Source organism: Theropithecus gelada, chromosome 12, assembly GCF_003255815.1.
Source record: "Theropithecus gelada isolate Dixy chromosome 12, Tgel_1.0, whole genome shotgun sequence".
Taxonomy (NCBI): Eukaryota; Metazoa; Chordata; class Mammalia; order Primates; family Cercopithecidae; genus Theropithecus; species Theropithecus gelada.
In genome coordinates this window covers 106352322-106369171 of record NC_037680.1, presented here as the reverse complement: position 1 = coordinate 106369171, position 16850 = coordinate 106352322, and the positions used below count along the sequence as shown (strand labels likewise).

Sequence of the window (16850 nt, the reverse complement as noted above, 5' to 3'; positions counted from 1 at the left end):
CTCCCTTGGGGTGCCCTGCCGCCTCCCGCGCCACGCCCAGCCCGGGCCTTGGGGCTCACCGGGTGCCTCTGGCTCTGGAGGCCCCTCAAAGCCGACCCTCCCGCACGCGTGGACCTCTCCAGCCCCTTTCCTGCCCCAGCATCGCCCGGCTCCCTGTACCAGGGCTTCTTCTGGACACACCCGTGACTTCGACTCACTCCTGGGGTACGGGGTCCCGCGTCGCCTTTCTACAACCCCCGCCCCAACTCCCTGCGGCGAAAGAGGCCCCACTCCCCAGTGCTCCCGAGCCGGAGCTGCCGGGCGCCCCGCCCCCCGCTCGCCCCGCCCCACCCCGCCCCGCAGGCCCCGCCCCGCCCCGCAGGCCCCGCCCGCCGTTGCCCGGGGAACCGCGGATCCCGCAGCTGCAGGAGGCGCCCGGCCCCGCGGAGCAGCTCTAGCCGCCGCCGCGGCTCTCGCAGCTCTCGCCGCCACTGCCACCGTCACCGCGTCCTGGCTCCGGCTCCCGCGCCCTCCCGGCCGGCCATGCAGCCCCGCCGCGCCCAGGCGCCCGGTGCGCAGCTGCTGCCCGCGCTGGCCCTGCTGCTGCTGCTGCTCAGCGCGGGGCCCCGAGGCAGCTCCCTGGCCAGCCCGGTACCCGCCGCGCCCCTATCCGCGCCCGGGCCATGCGCCGCGCAGCCCTGCCGGAACGGGGGCGTGTGCACCCCGCGCCCTGAGCCAGACCCGCAGAACCCTGCCCCCGCCGGCGAGCCTGGCTACAGCTGCACCTGCCCCGCCGGGATCTCCGGCGCCTACTGCCAGGTGAGTGTAAGCGGCGGGCGCGGTGTGGGGCGCTGGTCCGGGACCAGCAGTCTCTTCCCGCCGGCCCTGCTGCTGCTGCCGGACAGTGGGCACGCCTGACCCAGGCTTTCCCACTTCGGGAAGGCAATGGATCCAGTCTCTTGGCCCGCGTGGACGCGGACACCGGGCCGACCCTGATTCCCTTACCCACCCTGGTTCCCGGGCGGGGCCAGCGGGGCTCTCGGGGTGTGCCGCTCCGGGGCTCGGCGCTCCTCGCGCGGGGCTCCAGACGCTCCGGTTGGCCACCGAGTGGCGCGCCCCTTCCGGCCGGGCCGAGCCGAGAACCACTCGAGCGGTGTCCGCCTTGGCAGCGCGGAGGAGCCGGCTCCGAGCGTCGCCGGCGAGGTGTTCAATGTCCAGGTGGTCCACGCTTCCCGTCCCGCTGGACCCTGTGTGTGTAAAGGGTGTGCAGTGTGCGAGTCAAGTGATGGTGGGCCCCGTGCCAGGTGGTGGGGCACTTTCTTCTCTTCCTCCACCCTTGTGGACTGTGACAAGGCAGCCAGAGGACGAGGAGGGCAGCTGCCTCTCCTCGGCCTGCGACCAGCCCTCTCTAAGCTTAGGAGCAATGCTGAAACAGTCGGAGGCATTCGAGGGGCCATTGTACGTGGCGCTGGCAGGGCCGCCCTTCCTGCCGTACGCTCCACGGGGCGCACGCTTAGGGCTGGCAGCCTGGACGTGAGCAGGGCACCGGGAAGCCACCAGAAAGCGTGGGGCGGTGCGAGGGATGGGACGATGGGATGTAGCCAGCAGCCGCCCGTGAATTTGGGGTTTCCAAGAGAATTTGGCAGAAAATAATATCTGGGGCTTTTACAAGTACGTTAAAGCTCGGTGAAACCTATTAACATCAATATTTTCAGTAGGCAATTTGGTAGGACTGTGTGTACAGGTAGAAAATCCCCAAACCTCTATTGCAGGGTAGGGCAAATAATGAATTCATCTGAAATGATTACTTTAAACCACATGAATATGGACGACATTTGGGATCAGATACTATCTTTCTTACATTTAGGGTGGAGGAGTGTGTTTCATATAAATTTGATAACAATGATTGAAGAGTTACTTTGAGAATGCTCGAATAGGTTCTTTCAGTGGGGAAAAAGGTTGCCCTTTCAATATGACACGTTTTACATTTTTTAGAGGTAAATGGGATTGAGAAGCTTGACCTTGACGGTCAGATTTTTTCGCATTTATCTAGAATCTTTTTATTTCCTTTAATAGCAAATTAGCAATTTGAATCTATCTTTTCAACATTGTGCTCTTCCTCTTTGTTTACTGGTTTCAATAAGCTTAGTTCCTTGAAGGGAGGTGATGAGGAGGAGGAAGAATTTGTGTGATGTGAGCATCAGGAGTAGGTTTGGGACATGATAGCTTCTTGGAGGAAATGCCTGTTGGAGCCATTCTAACCGTTCGAACAAAATCTTGCTTTTGCAAAAGTGAAAATAACTGCAAATCAAAAACCAGGGAATGGACTCATGCTAATTTTCCCTGTGGATTGATGATTTATATGACTTTTCCTGAAGAAATGAATTGTCTGAGTGTGTCCATTAAACTGCTGTTATATATACATGTCTGAATTTTATCCTTCAAAGAAATAATTGATTTGGACCTAGGGTTTAGTGGGAATGGATGGGAGAAGGTAGGTTAGAGTGCACATCGATTTTCATGAGAAGAAAGACTGGACACTGGGAATTTAACACAACTCTGAGATGGTTTTTGGTGACTCTAAAAATAGATATAAGATATCTTCAAGAAAAAGAGCTCTTTGGTGCTCCCTAAAGATGACTAACAGAGAAACATAAATATTTTGATTTGTCCTAAGCAGTGACTTGGTATATAATATAATTCATTCAGAAGAGTCATGAACTAATACATAACATTGCAGAACCAACTGGTTAAAAACAGATTTGGGTTTCTTTTGTAGCTCCCATTTGACATAGGCTTAGCTATGTGAACACCACCCATCTGAGCAGAAGCAATAGGGCACGCCCTGGCATGCGAGTTGAAAAGAGCGCTGAAGTTACTGTAATCCTCATAGGAAAGCTTAGTGAACTTGGAACTTGATTGGACTTGGTTACCCAGAAAAGCTTACTGAGATGATTCAGGGCCTTATAATCCATAAAAATGGATTCCTGATGATTTTAATTTAATCGTTCATGATCTCGGAGTAAGACTTGAGACTCATTTTTCATGGGAACGGCAAAGAACACAAAAGACAATTTCAAAAGAGAAGTTAAACCTGGGGTGGTGGGGCAGGGAGGGGAGAGAGTGAGAGAGAAACTACATATACTCAATTACAGATAAGGAAAATGGATTTTAGCCACTGCAGACGATGTGGTTGCTGAAATAGAACCTCGTGCTCACTGGATAAATTGAAAATGGAATTTTACCTGGGTGTGAAGAGGATCTTTTAAACAGAGCGTCACTCCTCCTCCTCCAAAGACAACAGTGTCAGCAATGGTAACATTAGAACCTAACCTTGAAGTTTCTTTTTGTGTGTGGAGAAATTTTAAGAAAATCATAAACTACAAATTGGGATTAAAATGGCTGTCTTTAGGCTTTTTTTAAAAAAAGGCTGTCTTTAGCTTTTCTGTGGTTGGCTGATTGAGTTTGCATAAGTCAGTGGGGTCCAGGACATGCTTCTTTTGTCACCTGAGTCACGGGGACTCATAGGATTTGGGAATTGTAGGACGTGTGGGTTTGAAGTCAAGCTGAAGTTAAAACTGCTGGGTCTTATTTCCTAATCTTTAACGATGGTATCTATGGGATCTACCTCATAGGATTCCTCGTGAAGACAGTGATTCTATTCCTTGATGTTTGTTTGCAGCTGACAGCTTTAAAGCCTCACTCTCCCTCTTCCTCTTTTATTCCACATCCAAACAAGCTGATAAGAAAGCCCAGGGGTTCCCTCCTTTGGTGCTGGCGGGAGGCTGAAACCATGCAAACTCCTGCCCTGTGCCATCCCAGCCCCAACCCCAAAGTGCAGCAAAACCCACAAGCCAGTCTCCTTTCCCTGCACTCAGAAGCCATTTAAACCCATTTGGGAGCTGCCTGCTCTCCCCAGAGAGCCCCATTATGTCAGCAGTAAACCTTTTTATATTGTGTGTGTGCGCGCGCGCGCACGTGCGCGTGTGTGCGCCATTTTCAGTCTCAGGGTCCACACCAAATTTTGGGTGGGTGTCCATCCTGTCTCTGTGGGATGTTCAAACTAAGGTTCTGAGAAGGATTAAATTAATTAAGTGCTGTTAAATCACTGAGCACCTGTGACATTTCTATAAATGTCACCTCTTCCCTTTCTTTTTAAACTTTCTGCACATATTTCAAATGCTCATTACCTTAACTAGATAGAACAAGTATCATCATCTCTTTTAGTCAAATGTAGGAAATGAAGCTCATTTTGAATGAGTGACTAATCCAAAGTCACATTTTGATACTGCCCTGAAAGGCCTCTAACATATGCAGACATCTTAAATCATGAGAAATTCAGCTGATCTTAAAACTGTATATGAAAATCTAATTTGTAGATAGATAATGATGATGATGGTAGCTCACCCTCCTTTTAAGCACTTGCCACATGCCAGCACTGTTCCAGCGACTTTGCAGATATAACTTGCTGATCCTTGCAATGTCCTATGAGCTGGGTGCTGTCCCCACCCTTATTTGATAGATGAAGTGCAGAAAAGTGAAGTGACTGTCCCAATGTTGCACTGCTAGTAAGTATGAGAACTGGAATTTGAGCCAGCCAGGCTGGCTTGATATGGCGCTATAGAATCTAAAGAGTGCCTAGATGAAAATCCAGCCCTGGACCTGTCATAGTTACAATAGGGAGCAAGAGCTGTAACCTGCTTGAGTTTTATCGGTAAAAAGGGGATGAAGTAATTTCCGTGTCCAGTCTTGCTCTAAGTGAGCTTGTACAAGTGTGCTCAGCTGGAATAAAAAGGCAGAGAGGTGATAAAGGCACAGATTCTCCTTATGCCACATGTTAACCAGGAACCTTCACCGTAGAGTTAGAATTCTGGGTCCTAGCTGAAGTTATTTTTACCATGGTGCAAGCAAATGGACACTACATAAAAAAATGTTTCCGATAGGTTTGAAAAAACTTCAACTGATTAGAAATGGAGGCTGCTCTTGCTTGTTCTGATTCATTTGGGGAAGCAGGCAGGTATCAGAGGTGGCAGTGACTGGGCCAATTTTTCTTTTGTGGTGAGTGGTACAGAAACTCCTTCTATTGGGCTGTCCATCAAAGAAGGGGCTATTTAAATTTGTATTACTTTGTTTTGTAAAGCTTATTTTATTTTCATAAAATAATTCTTTGCCTAATATTCAAGCAGTCAGATACCTATTTGTGTTTTCACTACATGTTCCCTAAGGATCTTATCCTTCAGGATTATAATAACAATATGTTAATTTCTGCACTTGGAGTAAAAAGGGGACATGTATGGCTGCTTTTCATACAAGTTAATTTTACTTATTAAACTGATTTTATAATCCTTTCTTCTGGTTAACCATGCTAACTTGAAGCAATGGTCTGCTTCAGAGGAACCTATTTTTGATTGAGGTTTGCTAACAAACAGAAACAAAAGAATTCTAGTTCTTTGCACTGCATCGGTCTTTGTTACTGGACTTTACACACACAGACACACCCACACACAAACACACACAAACTCACATTGTAGTATGTACAAAATGTTGAATAGTAGCTGAGATGTAAAGAGACGTTGCTTCTTTCTCTGGCTTTTCTATGAACTTCTTGTGACCTTGGGATAATTATTGAACATCCTTGAACCTCAATGTTCATATCTCTAAAATGGACTAACAATGCTTATCTTATTTTCTTCATAGAAATGATGTAACTCACAAATAAGAATGTAGTAAAGTTCTTTTTAAAAGTGTAAAGAAGTATGCAAGAATGAAGTTTAAAACATTTTGAAAAAAGGTAACATGTTGTGCAAATAAAAGATATGCTAAGCAAAGGATTGTATTTTTCCCCATATAAAATGATTATATTAGTTTATTCAGTGTGTTTGATTGTCTTTCTTCAATGAACAGACACAGCTTTTTCTCTCTACTAGGAAGAATTATGTTATGACATGTTTTGAAAATGGAAATTTAATTGTATTAAGCTTTTTATAAATGTGTACTTTTTATTCTGAAATAAATGATTTCTTAGAAAATTCTCAGTGACTTGAAGTTTTCTTTTGAAATGAAAGAACAAAAATTTGTCAAAATTTTTGTAAGAATTTTAAGAAAAGCAGGAAACTTGATGTTTTCTTGGTGTCATTAAAGCAGAATGATTTGCCTATTTTGTGCATTGCATTCTTGCTGCATTCTTAGGAGGCATCACTCTTCTTGGCTTGGCCACCTCACAAAAACGTATTCCTGTCTTTAGCTTCTTTGCTTAAGCTTCTCATGTGATATGGTACCATCAAAAATGGTTTTGTTTATGTCCTCATTTGATAAGCATCAAACAAGAAAGAAAATCTAGTCTGAAGTTGAAGGGTGTTTGAGTCAGAAAGCTGAATGCCGGGGTTGTATTTTTAGCTATCCTTATCAATTCAGTAGGCAGCTGTGGTCAGAGCTGCTTAACCCAGAGGCAGTGACTGCAGAATCCTGCCGCCACCAAACAGAAAACTCGACAATGTGGCAAAGCTTTGCAGACAGAATTTCTTTATATTTACCCCTTCCTCTGATTCCCCCACATTAGCGCTCAACCCTGGCAGTGTATTAAACTGATCTGGCAGCTTGAACAAAAATGAGTGGGTCCTATGGTTCCCCTGTCCCCCAGATTCTGATTTAATTGGCCTAGGGTGGGGCCTGGCACTGGTAATTTTTAAATGCTCCCCAGGTGATGTATGAATAGGGTTGAGAAGCTCCTGCTGGACTCATCATCTTCCTTCATAGCCTGCTCAGCATATAGCATGTGGCAGAGAAAAATGACAGTTGCACCTGCTCTTGGTCCCTCCTGCTTGAAGGACAACCAGGTTCACAGCCTGGAAACTCCTGGTCCACACCCTCCTCAAATGGTATAGATTTTGTATCTCAAAGTGAACTTAGAATGGAAGGGGTCCAAGTGTGGGAGTCAGGCCTGGGTTAGAATCTGGCTCTCAGTGTCCTTGGGTCAGTGACTCCTTTCTCTGAGGCTTGGTTTTATCATCTGTGAAAATGGGATCCTGGTGCCAACCTTGAAAGTTGCTGTGGCTTTGAAGTGTCTAGCCCAGTGCCTGGCCCATCAGAGAGACACAGGATAAAAGGTGCTCACTTTTGTTAATTCCTCCTCTGTTCTTCTCACCCAGTAAGTGCAAAGAACAATAAGAAAACAGTGAGGAGAGCATGAGCTGACAATCTACACTGCTAGGGAATCACTACTCGTTTCTTATTTGAACACACAAACCTACCTTCAGTCAAGAATCATGATGTGCATCTTAGAGCAGTTGTCTTTAAGAGGAAGGGCTCTCAGGATCTCTGCTCCCTCCTCCCCCAGTTGCATGGGAACCCAGCACTGGGACTACATGCAGTAGGCTCTACATAATACTGTTGAATAAATGACAGGTGTAGTGGGGTGCAGCTGTGGGCACCAGAAGGGCCCTGGGCCTTGTGGGGTAGATCCAGGGCATGTGAGGAGGGACTGTGTTCAGGAGGAAAGCACGTGAAGACATTTAATCTGTTTAATCATTTCCCCTTGTGCCAGGTCTGTCCTGGGAAGTGCAGAATATTTTTCAATAAATCCTTTGCAGTAGCCCTAGCTTTTGATATTTCTAATAAAGCTTTCTTTTAACAATACTTTTCTGTGGCCAAGTGCTGTGGGTCATGCCTATAATCCCAGCACTTTAGGAGACTGAGGCAGGTGGATCACCTGAGGTCAGGAGTTCGAGACCAGCCTGGCCAACATGGTGAAACCACATTTCTACGAAAAATACAAAAATAAAATAAAATAAAATAAAATAAAATAAAATGAAAATTAGCCAGCCGTGGTGGCGCATGCTTGTAGTCTCAACTACTTGAGAGGCTGAGGCAGGAGAATCACTTGAACTCTGAAGGCGGAGGTTGCAGTGAGCCAAGATCGCATCACTGCACTCCAGCCTGGGCTGAAGCGAGGCTCTGTCTCGGGGGGAAGAAAAAAACAAAACAAAAAAAACACCTTTTCTGATGAACTAAATCAAGGGTGGCCAAAGCACAGTCCTCATCCCCATTCTTTCTACCAACTAAGAATGGTTTTAACATTTTTAAGTGGTTGAATAAAAATCAAAACTAAACTAATATCTGGGCCGGGTACGGCGGCTTACACCTGTAATCCCAGCGCTTTGGGAGGCCAAGGTGGGAGGATCGCTGGAGTCCAGGAGTTCAAGAGTAGCCTGGGCAACATAGTGAAACCTTGCCTGTATATAAAAAAAGTCTCATATTGCATGAAAGTTATATGAAATCCAGATTTCAGTGTCCAAGGATGAAGTTGTTTTGAACACAGCCACACGCGTTTGTGTAAGTGTTGTCTGTGGCTGCTTACATGTTCCAGTGGTAGAGGGGAGGCGTTGCAAGAGGCAGCATGGCTCATAAAGCTGAAAATATTTATTTATTTATTGAGATGGAATCTCACTGTGTCACCCAGGCCGGAGTGCAGTGGTGTGATCTCGGCTCACTGCTGCCTCCGCCTCTCAGGTTCAAGCAATTCCTATACCTCAGCCTCCCGAGTAGCTGAAGTTACAGGTGTGTGCCACCACATTTGGCTAATTTTTTTAATTTTTTTTTGTATTTTTACTAGAGATGAGGTTTTGCCATGTTGGCCAGGCTAGTCTTGAACTCCTGTGCTCAAGTGATGCACCCATCTCGGCCTCCCAGTGTGTTGGAATGACAGGTGTGAGCCACTGTGCCCGGCCCCAAAATATTTATTATAAGGCCCTTGATAAAGGAAGAAGTTGGCTGACCCTCTCCTAAGTATTTCTGTAAACATTGGTGGAAAGAGTTTATTTTTTCATTTTTATTTATTTGACTTAGCCCAAAGCTCCTCTCCCTTCTCCCTTTTCCTCTTCCTCTCTTCCATCCCTCTTGATGGCTACCTCTAGCCCAGGCTCTAGGTAGGGCCCTGGGACTGACAGAAAGAGTACAGTCATTGTCTTCAAATTGCTTACATCTCTAGAGTCTTCCTGGATGGATCTGAACTTTTCCTTTTATATCAGCCCTTGGCCAACATGTCTGGACACCATAGTTATAGTTTATTTCCAGGGAAGTGTGTGAGGCAGGGAAAAGAAAGACTAACTGGAGGGGTTTTGGGTGTGGGTGAGCATCTTGACTGAGTTACTACAGGCTTATTAGCTTTCCTAAACCCTGTTTCCTCAATCGCTGACAGGATGGTTGGAAAGATGAAAGTGAATAATAAGGTCTCTGGCACAGAACAGGCCCTCTATAAACACAAAATGCTATTTTGATAAAAGTGAATATGAGTCCTCATCTTATGGCTAAGGAAACCTACCTGGGGTCCTATAGCTTGGTGACAGAGTTGGGGATCTGAGTCCAGGCATGGTGGCTTCGAGTACGGGGTTATTGCTCTTACGGTACTGCTGTGCCTCAGACTGCTCCATTGTTTTTGACTTTCAAAGGGAGCACCAGAGGGAAAAGGGAACCAGAGGGTTGCGGTTCCATTCTGGCAGTTTTAGTTTCTGTATGGAGGCTTTGGGTTTGTGTAATGTTATTTCTTTCTTAAAGAGAAAAGAAAAGGCATAGGGCTTTTGAAAAACAGGATTTGAGAAATGAAATCACTGTACTTGAAAGAAAGGCGCTTGGAAATAGAAACGTGTCTGCTATCTTTTGCTCATAGTTCCTGACAGCAAGCAGGTCCTTTAGAATTTCAACACTGGTACTTATCTGGTCCTTGTAGTTGATGTAAAGGAGCATTTGTAATTACGTTTTGGGTTTCAGAGGCAGATTAAAACTCCTTTATGGGAGACAGTCTGTGGTGGAAGAAATCACAAGAGAAGAAAAGTATCTAGTCCTTCTTTTCCATGAGACGGCTGAAGCACAGAGTCTGTAGCAGTGGGCTGGTGGAGGCTGAGTGGAGGACGGCTGAATTACCATTACTCCTAGTATCCCACCGCATTGAAGTCAGATTTCTGCAATATGTCATTTGGAGCAAAATCTTGTGGTTAATTTTCAAGCGCAATAGAATGTATTAGGATAGGACAAAAAGTTAAATATGTCCTAGGTATATTACTTTAGAATGGGAAAATGCAGTACAGGAACAATGAAAAGAACACCAAAATCTTTAACTTCAAATTGACTAGCTCTATTGCTTCTCCCACGAAGGATTCCCAGACTCTTTTCATTTTATGACTGTTTTTAAAATTAAGGTATAATTTACATACAGTAGAATTCACTCTTCTTGGCATTCATTTCTATGCATTTTGACATACAGGTGTGTAACACCACCACAATCATCCCTATACATTTCCTCATGCCCCGTTGTAGTAAACCTCTCCCCAGCCCCAGTCCCTGTCAGCCACTGGTCTGATTTCCATCCCTATAGTTTTGCATTTTCTAGAACGTCATACGTGTGCATTTTCCACTGAACATAATGCTTTTGAGATTGATCCATGTGGTTTCATGAATCAATTGCTTGTTTCTTATTATTGCTGAATAGTATCCATTGTATGGCTAGACGACAATTTGTCCTTTCACTAACTGATGACATTTGGTTTGTTTCCAGTGTTTGGTGATTATGAATAAAGTTTCTGTAAGTGTTCACATACAGGTCTTTAAGTGGACATGTTTTCATTTCTCTTGAGTAAATAACTAGGATTTCCTGGGATTGCTGGGTCATGTGGTGTGTGTTAAACTTTAGAAGATGCTGCCGAAGTGTTTTCCAGAAGAGGTGTACCATTGCATTCCCATCAGCAATAAATGAGGGTTCCAGTTGCTTGCATCCTTGTCAGTTCTTGGTATATCATTGGTGACTTAGGTTTTAGCTATTCCAATAAGTGTGCAGTGGTATCACATTGTGGTTTTAATTTGCATTTTTATAATGATTAATGATGTTGAACATCTTTTCATTTGCTATTTGCTATCCATGCCTCTTCTTTGATGAAATGTCTATCCAAACGAGTTCTGAGGTTGTTTTTCCATATTTCCGATTCAAATTCAAATCCCTTACTTGATACGCGATTTGCAAATATTTTTCTCCCTATGTGTGGCTTCTCCTTTTCCTTCTTTTTTCTTTTTTTCTTTTTCTTTCTCTCTTTGTCTTTTCTTTTCTTTTCTTTCTTTCTTTTTTTTTTTTGAGACAGGGTCTCACTCTGTCACCCAGGCTGGAGTGCAGTGGTGCAATCTCGTGATCTCGGTTCCTTGCTACCTCTGCCTGCCAGGCTCAAGCAATCCTCCCACCTCAAACTCCTGAGTAGCTGGGACTACAGGCATGTGCCACCACACTCAACCAATTTTTTTTATTTTTAATAGAGATCGGGTTTCACCATGTTGCCCAGGCTGGTCTCAAATACCTGGGTTCAAGCAATCTGCCCACCTCGGCCTCTCAAAGTGCTAGGACTACATGTGTCAGCCACTGTGCCCAGCCCTTCCTTTTCTTAACAAGGTCTTTCAAAGGACAGATTTTAAAGACCAATGAAGTCTAATTGGTCAATTTTTTTCTTTTATGGTTTGTAGTTTTTGTGTTCTATCTGAGAGATCTTTGCCTAACCCAAGGCCACAAAAATCTCCTCCTGTTTTGTCAAGTATCATTTAAGGTTTGACATTAAGGTCTTTGACCCATTTTAAGATAGTCTCTTTATATGTGGTGCAACGTATGGGTAGTTTTTTTTTTGTGGTTTTTTTTTTTTTTGCTTACGAATGTCTAATAGTTTCAGAAACATTTGTTGAAAAGACTGTCTATCTCCACTGAATTATTTTGGTACCTTTGTTTAAAATCATTTGACCAAACATGTGTGGGTCTATTTCTGGACTCTTTATTTTATTACATTTATGTCTCTTTTTGCCAATTCTGCACTGTCTTGAGACTACTGTAGTTATAGTAAGTCCTAAAATCAGGTTGAGTCCTGTAAATATGTTCACCACCTGCCAAATTATTTTGGCTACTCTAGAGCCTTTGGAACTTGCTTTTTAGAATAGCATAGGTGTGGAGCTAGAGAAATGCAGTTCTCCCAGGCGCATATTGAGATGACGAGAATCCTCCAAAACAGGGTAAAATTTTACACTGAGGTAGAACCAGGATTCTTAACCTGGGATCTGTGGATGGTTTCAAGGGTGTGTGGACACTCACATACTCTTTTTTTTTTTTTTTTTAAATCATCATCATCATCATTATTTTTGGTGACAGGGTCTTACTCTGTTGCCCAGGCTGGAGTGCAGTGACATGATCATGGTTCACTGCAGCCTCAACCTCTATGGCTCAAGTGATCCTCCTGCCTCAGCCTCTTGAGTAGGTGGGATGGTAGTCATGCACCACCATGCTCGGCTAATTTTTAAATAGTTTCGTAGAGGCAAGGTTTCACCATGTTGCCCAGACTGTTCTCGAACTCCTGGGCTCAAGTGATTCTCCCACCTTGACCTCCCAAAGTGCTGGGATTACAGGCATGAGCCACTGTGCCCAGCCCATCGTCATTTATTTATTTATTGCTAACATGAATTCAAACAAGTATGCAGTTTACCAGAACAGAGCAGGAAATCAAGGCATGATTGCCATCATCAAATCTTAATCTTCAGAGAACATTTCCATGATGTTGGCCTGAAGACACTCAGATTCCATCAGTTTTTCCAGGGTTCCATGTTTAAGTATTGCAGCTCCTTTCAAGTTTTCCTGAAGTCATTATTTGGATCTTTCCAATAAGGCTTTTCTCCTACTTGGCAGTATATGAATGCACATTCTTCCCGAACATGCCTCAGCCCCTCTCTACAACTGGTTTGGCCCACATGCCATTGGAGCTGTATCTGTTACCTCCGATGTCCTTGGAACTGGCAAAGAAGGCCAAAATGGTCATGTGATTTTGCTGTTTCATAGTCTGGTTGAACTCCTCAAAGTCCAACATGCTCACCTCCTCATAGCTGGCCATCCGTGGACTGCAGGAGGAGTCTGTGGGTCCAACCATTGTGGGGCGGGACTCACGTGGGGCCCACATACCTTGAGATGCCAAATTTTGTATGTAGATATTCTCCTGGGGAATGACTCAAAAGTTTCAAAAGATTCTTTAAGACCTTCCCTACCTGTAAAAGAACCACTGGAATGGAGGAAGAAGCAGCTGGTTGAATACATGGGACTTCTGAGCATGGACTAAGGCATAGACCAGGAGCTAGCCTGGGACCTCGAAGTACCCCAAAGTAGGATGCTCAGGCACAATACAGATGCACAGTTAAACTGGAATTTCAGATAAACAATGAACATTCTTTTTTGTATAAGTGTGTCCCAAATATTGTACATTATTTATCTGAAATTCGAATTTAAGTGGGAATCTTGTATTTTTCATTAGCTAAATATGGCAACCTTACCCCAAAGGCCTAATTCCTGCTCCAATTCCCAGCTTTTTTCTGAAAAGTTTGTCAATAGCACTTTAAATTCTTGTCAAATAATTATAGAAGGAAAATTTTGCTAATTTTATATATTTCAAATATGAAATCAGCTCATAGTTTTGCATCTTCATGGTCCTTTTAAGGATAACCGTCCAACTGCTAAGGCATTATAATCCCATGGAAATGTGTAAAAGTCCTGTTGGTAACCTTCCCTTCCCTTTCCTCTACCTCTCCTGCCAATCTCATCCCTCTGCATTAATCGCGGTTTCCATTTTGCTGTGTAGTTTTACATTTTCTTCTTGGTATGTATAAGCGTATGTGAAGCCTATGTAAATTCTTTTATATGCATGCAAACTATTTTATATAAAAACTAACTCAACCTATACATAATGTTCTGCGATGTTTTCCTTAATCTATTTTGAGCATCTTACCGTATCTTAAAACAGAAAGCAGACCCATTCTTTTCAATGGTTGACTAGTATTCCGTTGTGTGATTATTTACATATTCAGTCCTTACTAAAGCACATTGTTTCCAGTTTTTAAATAATGTTGCAAAAAATTAGCTGAGCATGGCGGCACACACCTATAATCCCAGCTACTTGGGAAGCTGAGGCGGGAGAATCGCTTGAACCTGGGAGGCAGAGATTGCAGTAAGCCGCGATCATGCCACTGACTCCGACCTGGATGACAGAGTGAGATGCTGTCTCAAAAAAAAAAAAAAAAAAAAAAAAGTTGCACTGATCCCTGTAACACGCAGACACACACACACACATATATAATGACATATATTTACATACATTAAGCATTCTAATAAATACTGCTAAGTTGCTATCCAAAAAGGTTGGAGAATTTTGCAAATTTACTAACAGCATATGAGAATGTCTACTAGCCCCCATTTTGTGTGTGTGTCAACTGATAGGTAAAACATGATATTTAATTGATTTTCTTTGTGTTAAAAAATTATGAACGTCCCTCGTTCATAATTTTTTAATGAATTGCTGACTTTTTAAATGAATTGCCTGTTCTTATTTTTGTCTAATTTTCTTTTGGGTTGTACTTTTTACCCCCACTGATTTGTAATGGCTCATTGTTAATGAAGGAAATTAAATTAGCCCTTTGTCCTTTGTGTTGTAAATCTCTTTTTTCTGTGTATCATTTTTCATTTGACTTTGCTTATTCTCATTGTCTTGCTCTTCAGAAGCTTACAATCTTTGGTTCTTACTTAGCCAAATTCATCAATGGGGAAGCTGATAAAGTTTAATTAGAAGTCTATGCTTTATCCTGTTACCATGCTGTATAATATGTTGAGAATTAGCAGATTCAAGTCAAGAATTTGCTTTTGAAAAATTCTATTTTGTCCAAGATTTGTATCGATAAGGTTGATTCTATTATCTCTTTAGAATGTACAATTAAAACTGGGCGTAGTGTCTCATGCTTGTAATCCCAAGCACTTTGGGAAGCTGGGACAGGCGGATTGCTTGAGCCTAGGAGTTTGAGATCAGCCTAGGCAACATGGCAAAACCCCATCTCTACTAAAAATACAAAAATTAGCCGGGTTTGGCAGTGCACGCCTATAGTCCCAGCTACTTGGGAGGCTGAGGTGGGAGAATCGCTTGAACCCAGGAGGAGGAGGTTGCAGTGAGCTGAAATCCAGCCATTGCATTCCAGCCTAAGTGACAGAGCAAGAGCTTGTCTCAAAAAAAAAAAAAAAGAAAAAAAGTGCAATTAAATATAACTTCAATTTATGGCTATTTTAAGAAGAGTTGGCATAGATTTTCTAAATCATATTTAAATATTTTTAATTTTTCTTGACTTATTATTGAGGCTCGAACACTGCAACCATTTTATCAAGATTCCTTCTTTGTTTTTTTTTTTAAAAAGAACTACTCAGCACACTTTTAATAACTGTCATGTGTTCCTCAGTATTTTATTAAAATAAGTTAATTTTAATGGCATTATTGGATAATAGAGTATTTCTTAGAAGTTCTTGACGGTGTAATGGTCTGATTTCAAACAATGTTCTTCATCCAGGCTTGAGCAGAAAGACTTGGACTAATATTCAGCAAAATGCAAATTTCCCTTATGCTTTACTCTCCATATTGTATTTTTAGCTCCTTTCCCCTTGAGAACAGCCTTATTTCTCCTGACCAGGAGTTTTTGTGACCCTCTATCTTCACTTTTACTCTTTAAAATTGGCCATTGGTCTTTTTGGTTGTGCAAAACGGAATTCTTTTATTTCTGTAGAAAAACCCCATAATGAGAGAGATAATAGGAAAAACAGAGAAATGAGAACTAATATTAGTGTTTCTATGAGGCCCCAAATAAACCTTCAGCTGGAGAGAAGTGAATTCCATATTATTATTATTTTTCTATTTTACCAAGGGAGAGTAGGATGTGGGAGGGTGGAAATTTTGGAGCTACACACTGACTAAAGGGGAAGTCAGCTTGCTTTTTGTCTCCTAAGGAAAATAAATTGTTATCATAATGTTCAAACTCAACAGTGTGATGCCAAAAACTGATGCTGACACCTTTTTAAAAATCCCAAATCGATTTTATGCAAGGTTTTTCTTGCTTCCCTTGCTTTCAATGGACCCTACAGATGTTTTATATGCTCAGAAGAGCACATAAATGCAAGTAGAGCCTGTGGGAATTTAGGCGAAGTCAAGAGCTTTTTCTCCTAATGTAGATCTTTCCTGGTAGTATGTGAGTATGCTTTTGATTGTTTTCTCCCTTCTCCTGTATATTTGGAAAAATGATTGACTCGCAAATGTTGTCCAGGAAACAGAGACCAGCAGGGTACAAGGCTGTTGACAGAAGCCATTCAGTTGATCTCCTTGCCTCACTTTGCCCTTCCACTTTTTTTTCTTTTATTGTTTTCTTTTAGAGACAGAGTCTCGCTCTGTCACCCAGGCTGGAGTGCAGTGGCAGTGGTGCAGTCACAGCTTACTGCAACCTTAAACTCCCGGGCTCAAGCGATCCTCCCACCTCAGTCTCCCGAGTAGCTGGGACTACAGGCACGTGCCATCACACTTGGCTAATTTATTTTTTATTTTTGTAGAGAAGGGGGTCCTTCTAGATTGCCCAGGCCTCTATGTTGCTGGTCTTGAACTCCTGGTCCCAAGCAGTCCCCCTGCCTTGGCCTCCCAAAGTGTTAGGATTACAGGCGTGAACCAGTGTGCCCAGCCCTGCTCTTCTACTTCTACATGCGTGCCTTGAAACTTCCTTCCTCAGTTGGAGGCAGGTCTTCTTTCCCAGAAAAGGGAGTCTATTTCCTGTTAGGGCTCACCTGTACACCTGCTTCCTTCATGGGTTCTTCTGATGCAGGGCTGCTTGCCCCTTGGTGTAAACTCCTAATGAGAAACCTGGGAAGAAGCATGCTTCCCGGGAGAGTTCTTGTATTCTATTCTTAGGCCTCTGACCACAGTCCTTTAGAAAGACACTTCCTCAAAAAATTAGCCGGGCGCGGTGGCGGGCGCCTGTGGTCCCAGCTACTCTGGAGGCTGAGGCAGGAGAAT

General features: G+C 43.5%; 1 protein-coding gene across 1 annotated transcript in view; it reads left to right on the top strand.

Moving 5' to 3' along the window:
• Positions 1–381: 381 nt before the first annotated feature.
• Positions 382–16850, top strand: part of DNER (delta/notch like EGF repeat containing) — a 367125-nt gene continuing 350656 nt past the window's right edge. The window contains exon 1 of the mRNA XM_025405375.1: positions 382–798. Coding sequence (XP_025261160.1) covers positions 523–798 — 276 coding nt within the window. The 5' untranslated portion in view covers positions 382–522. The remainder of the gene's footprint in view (positions 799–16850) is intronic.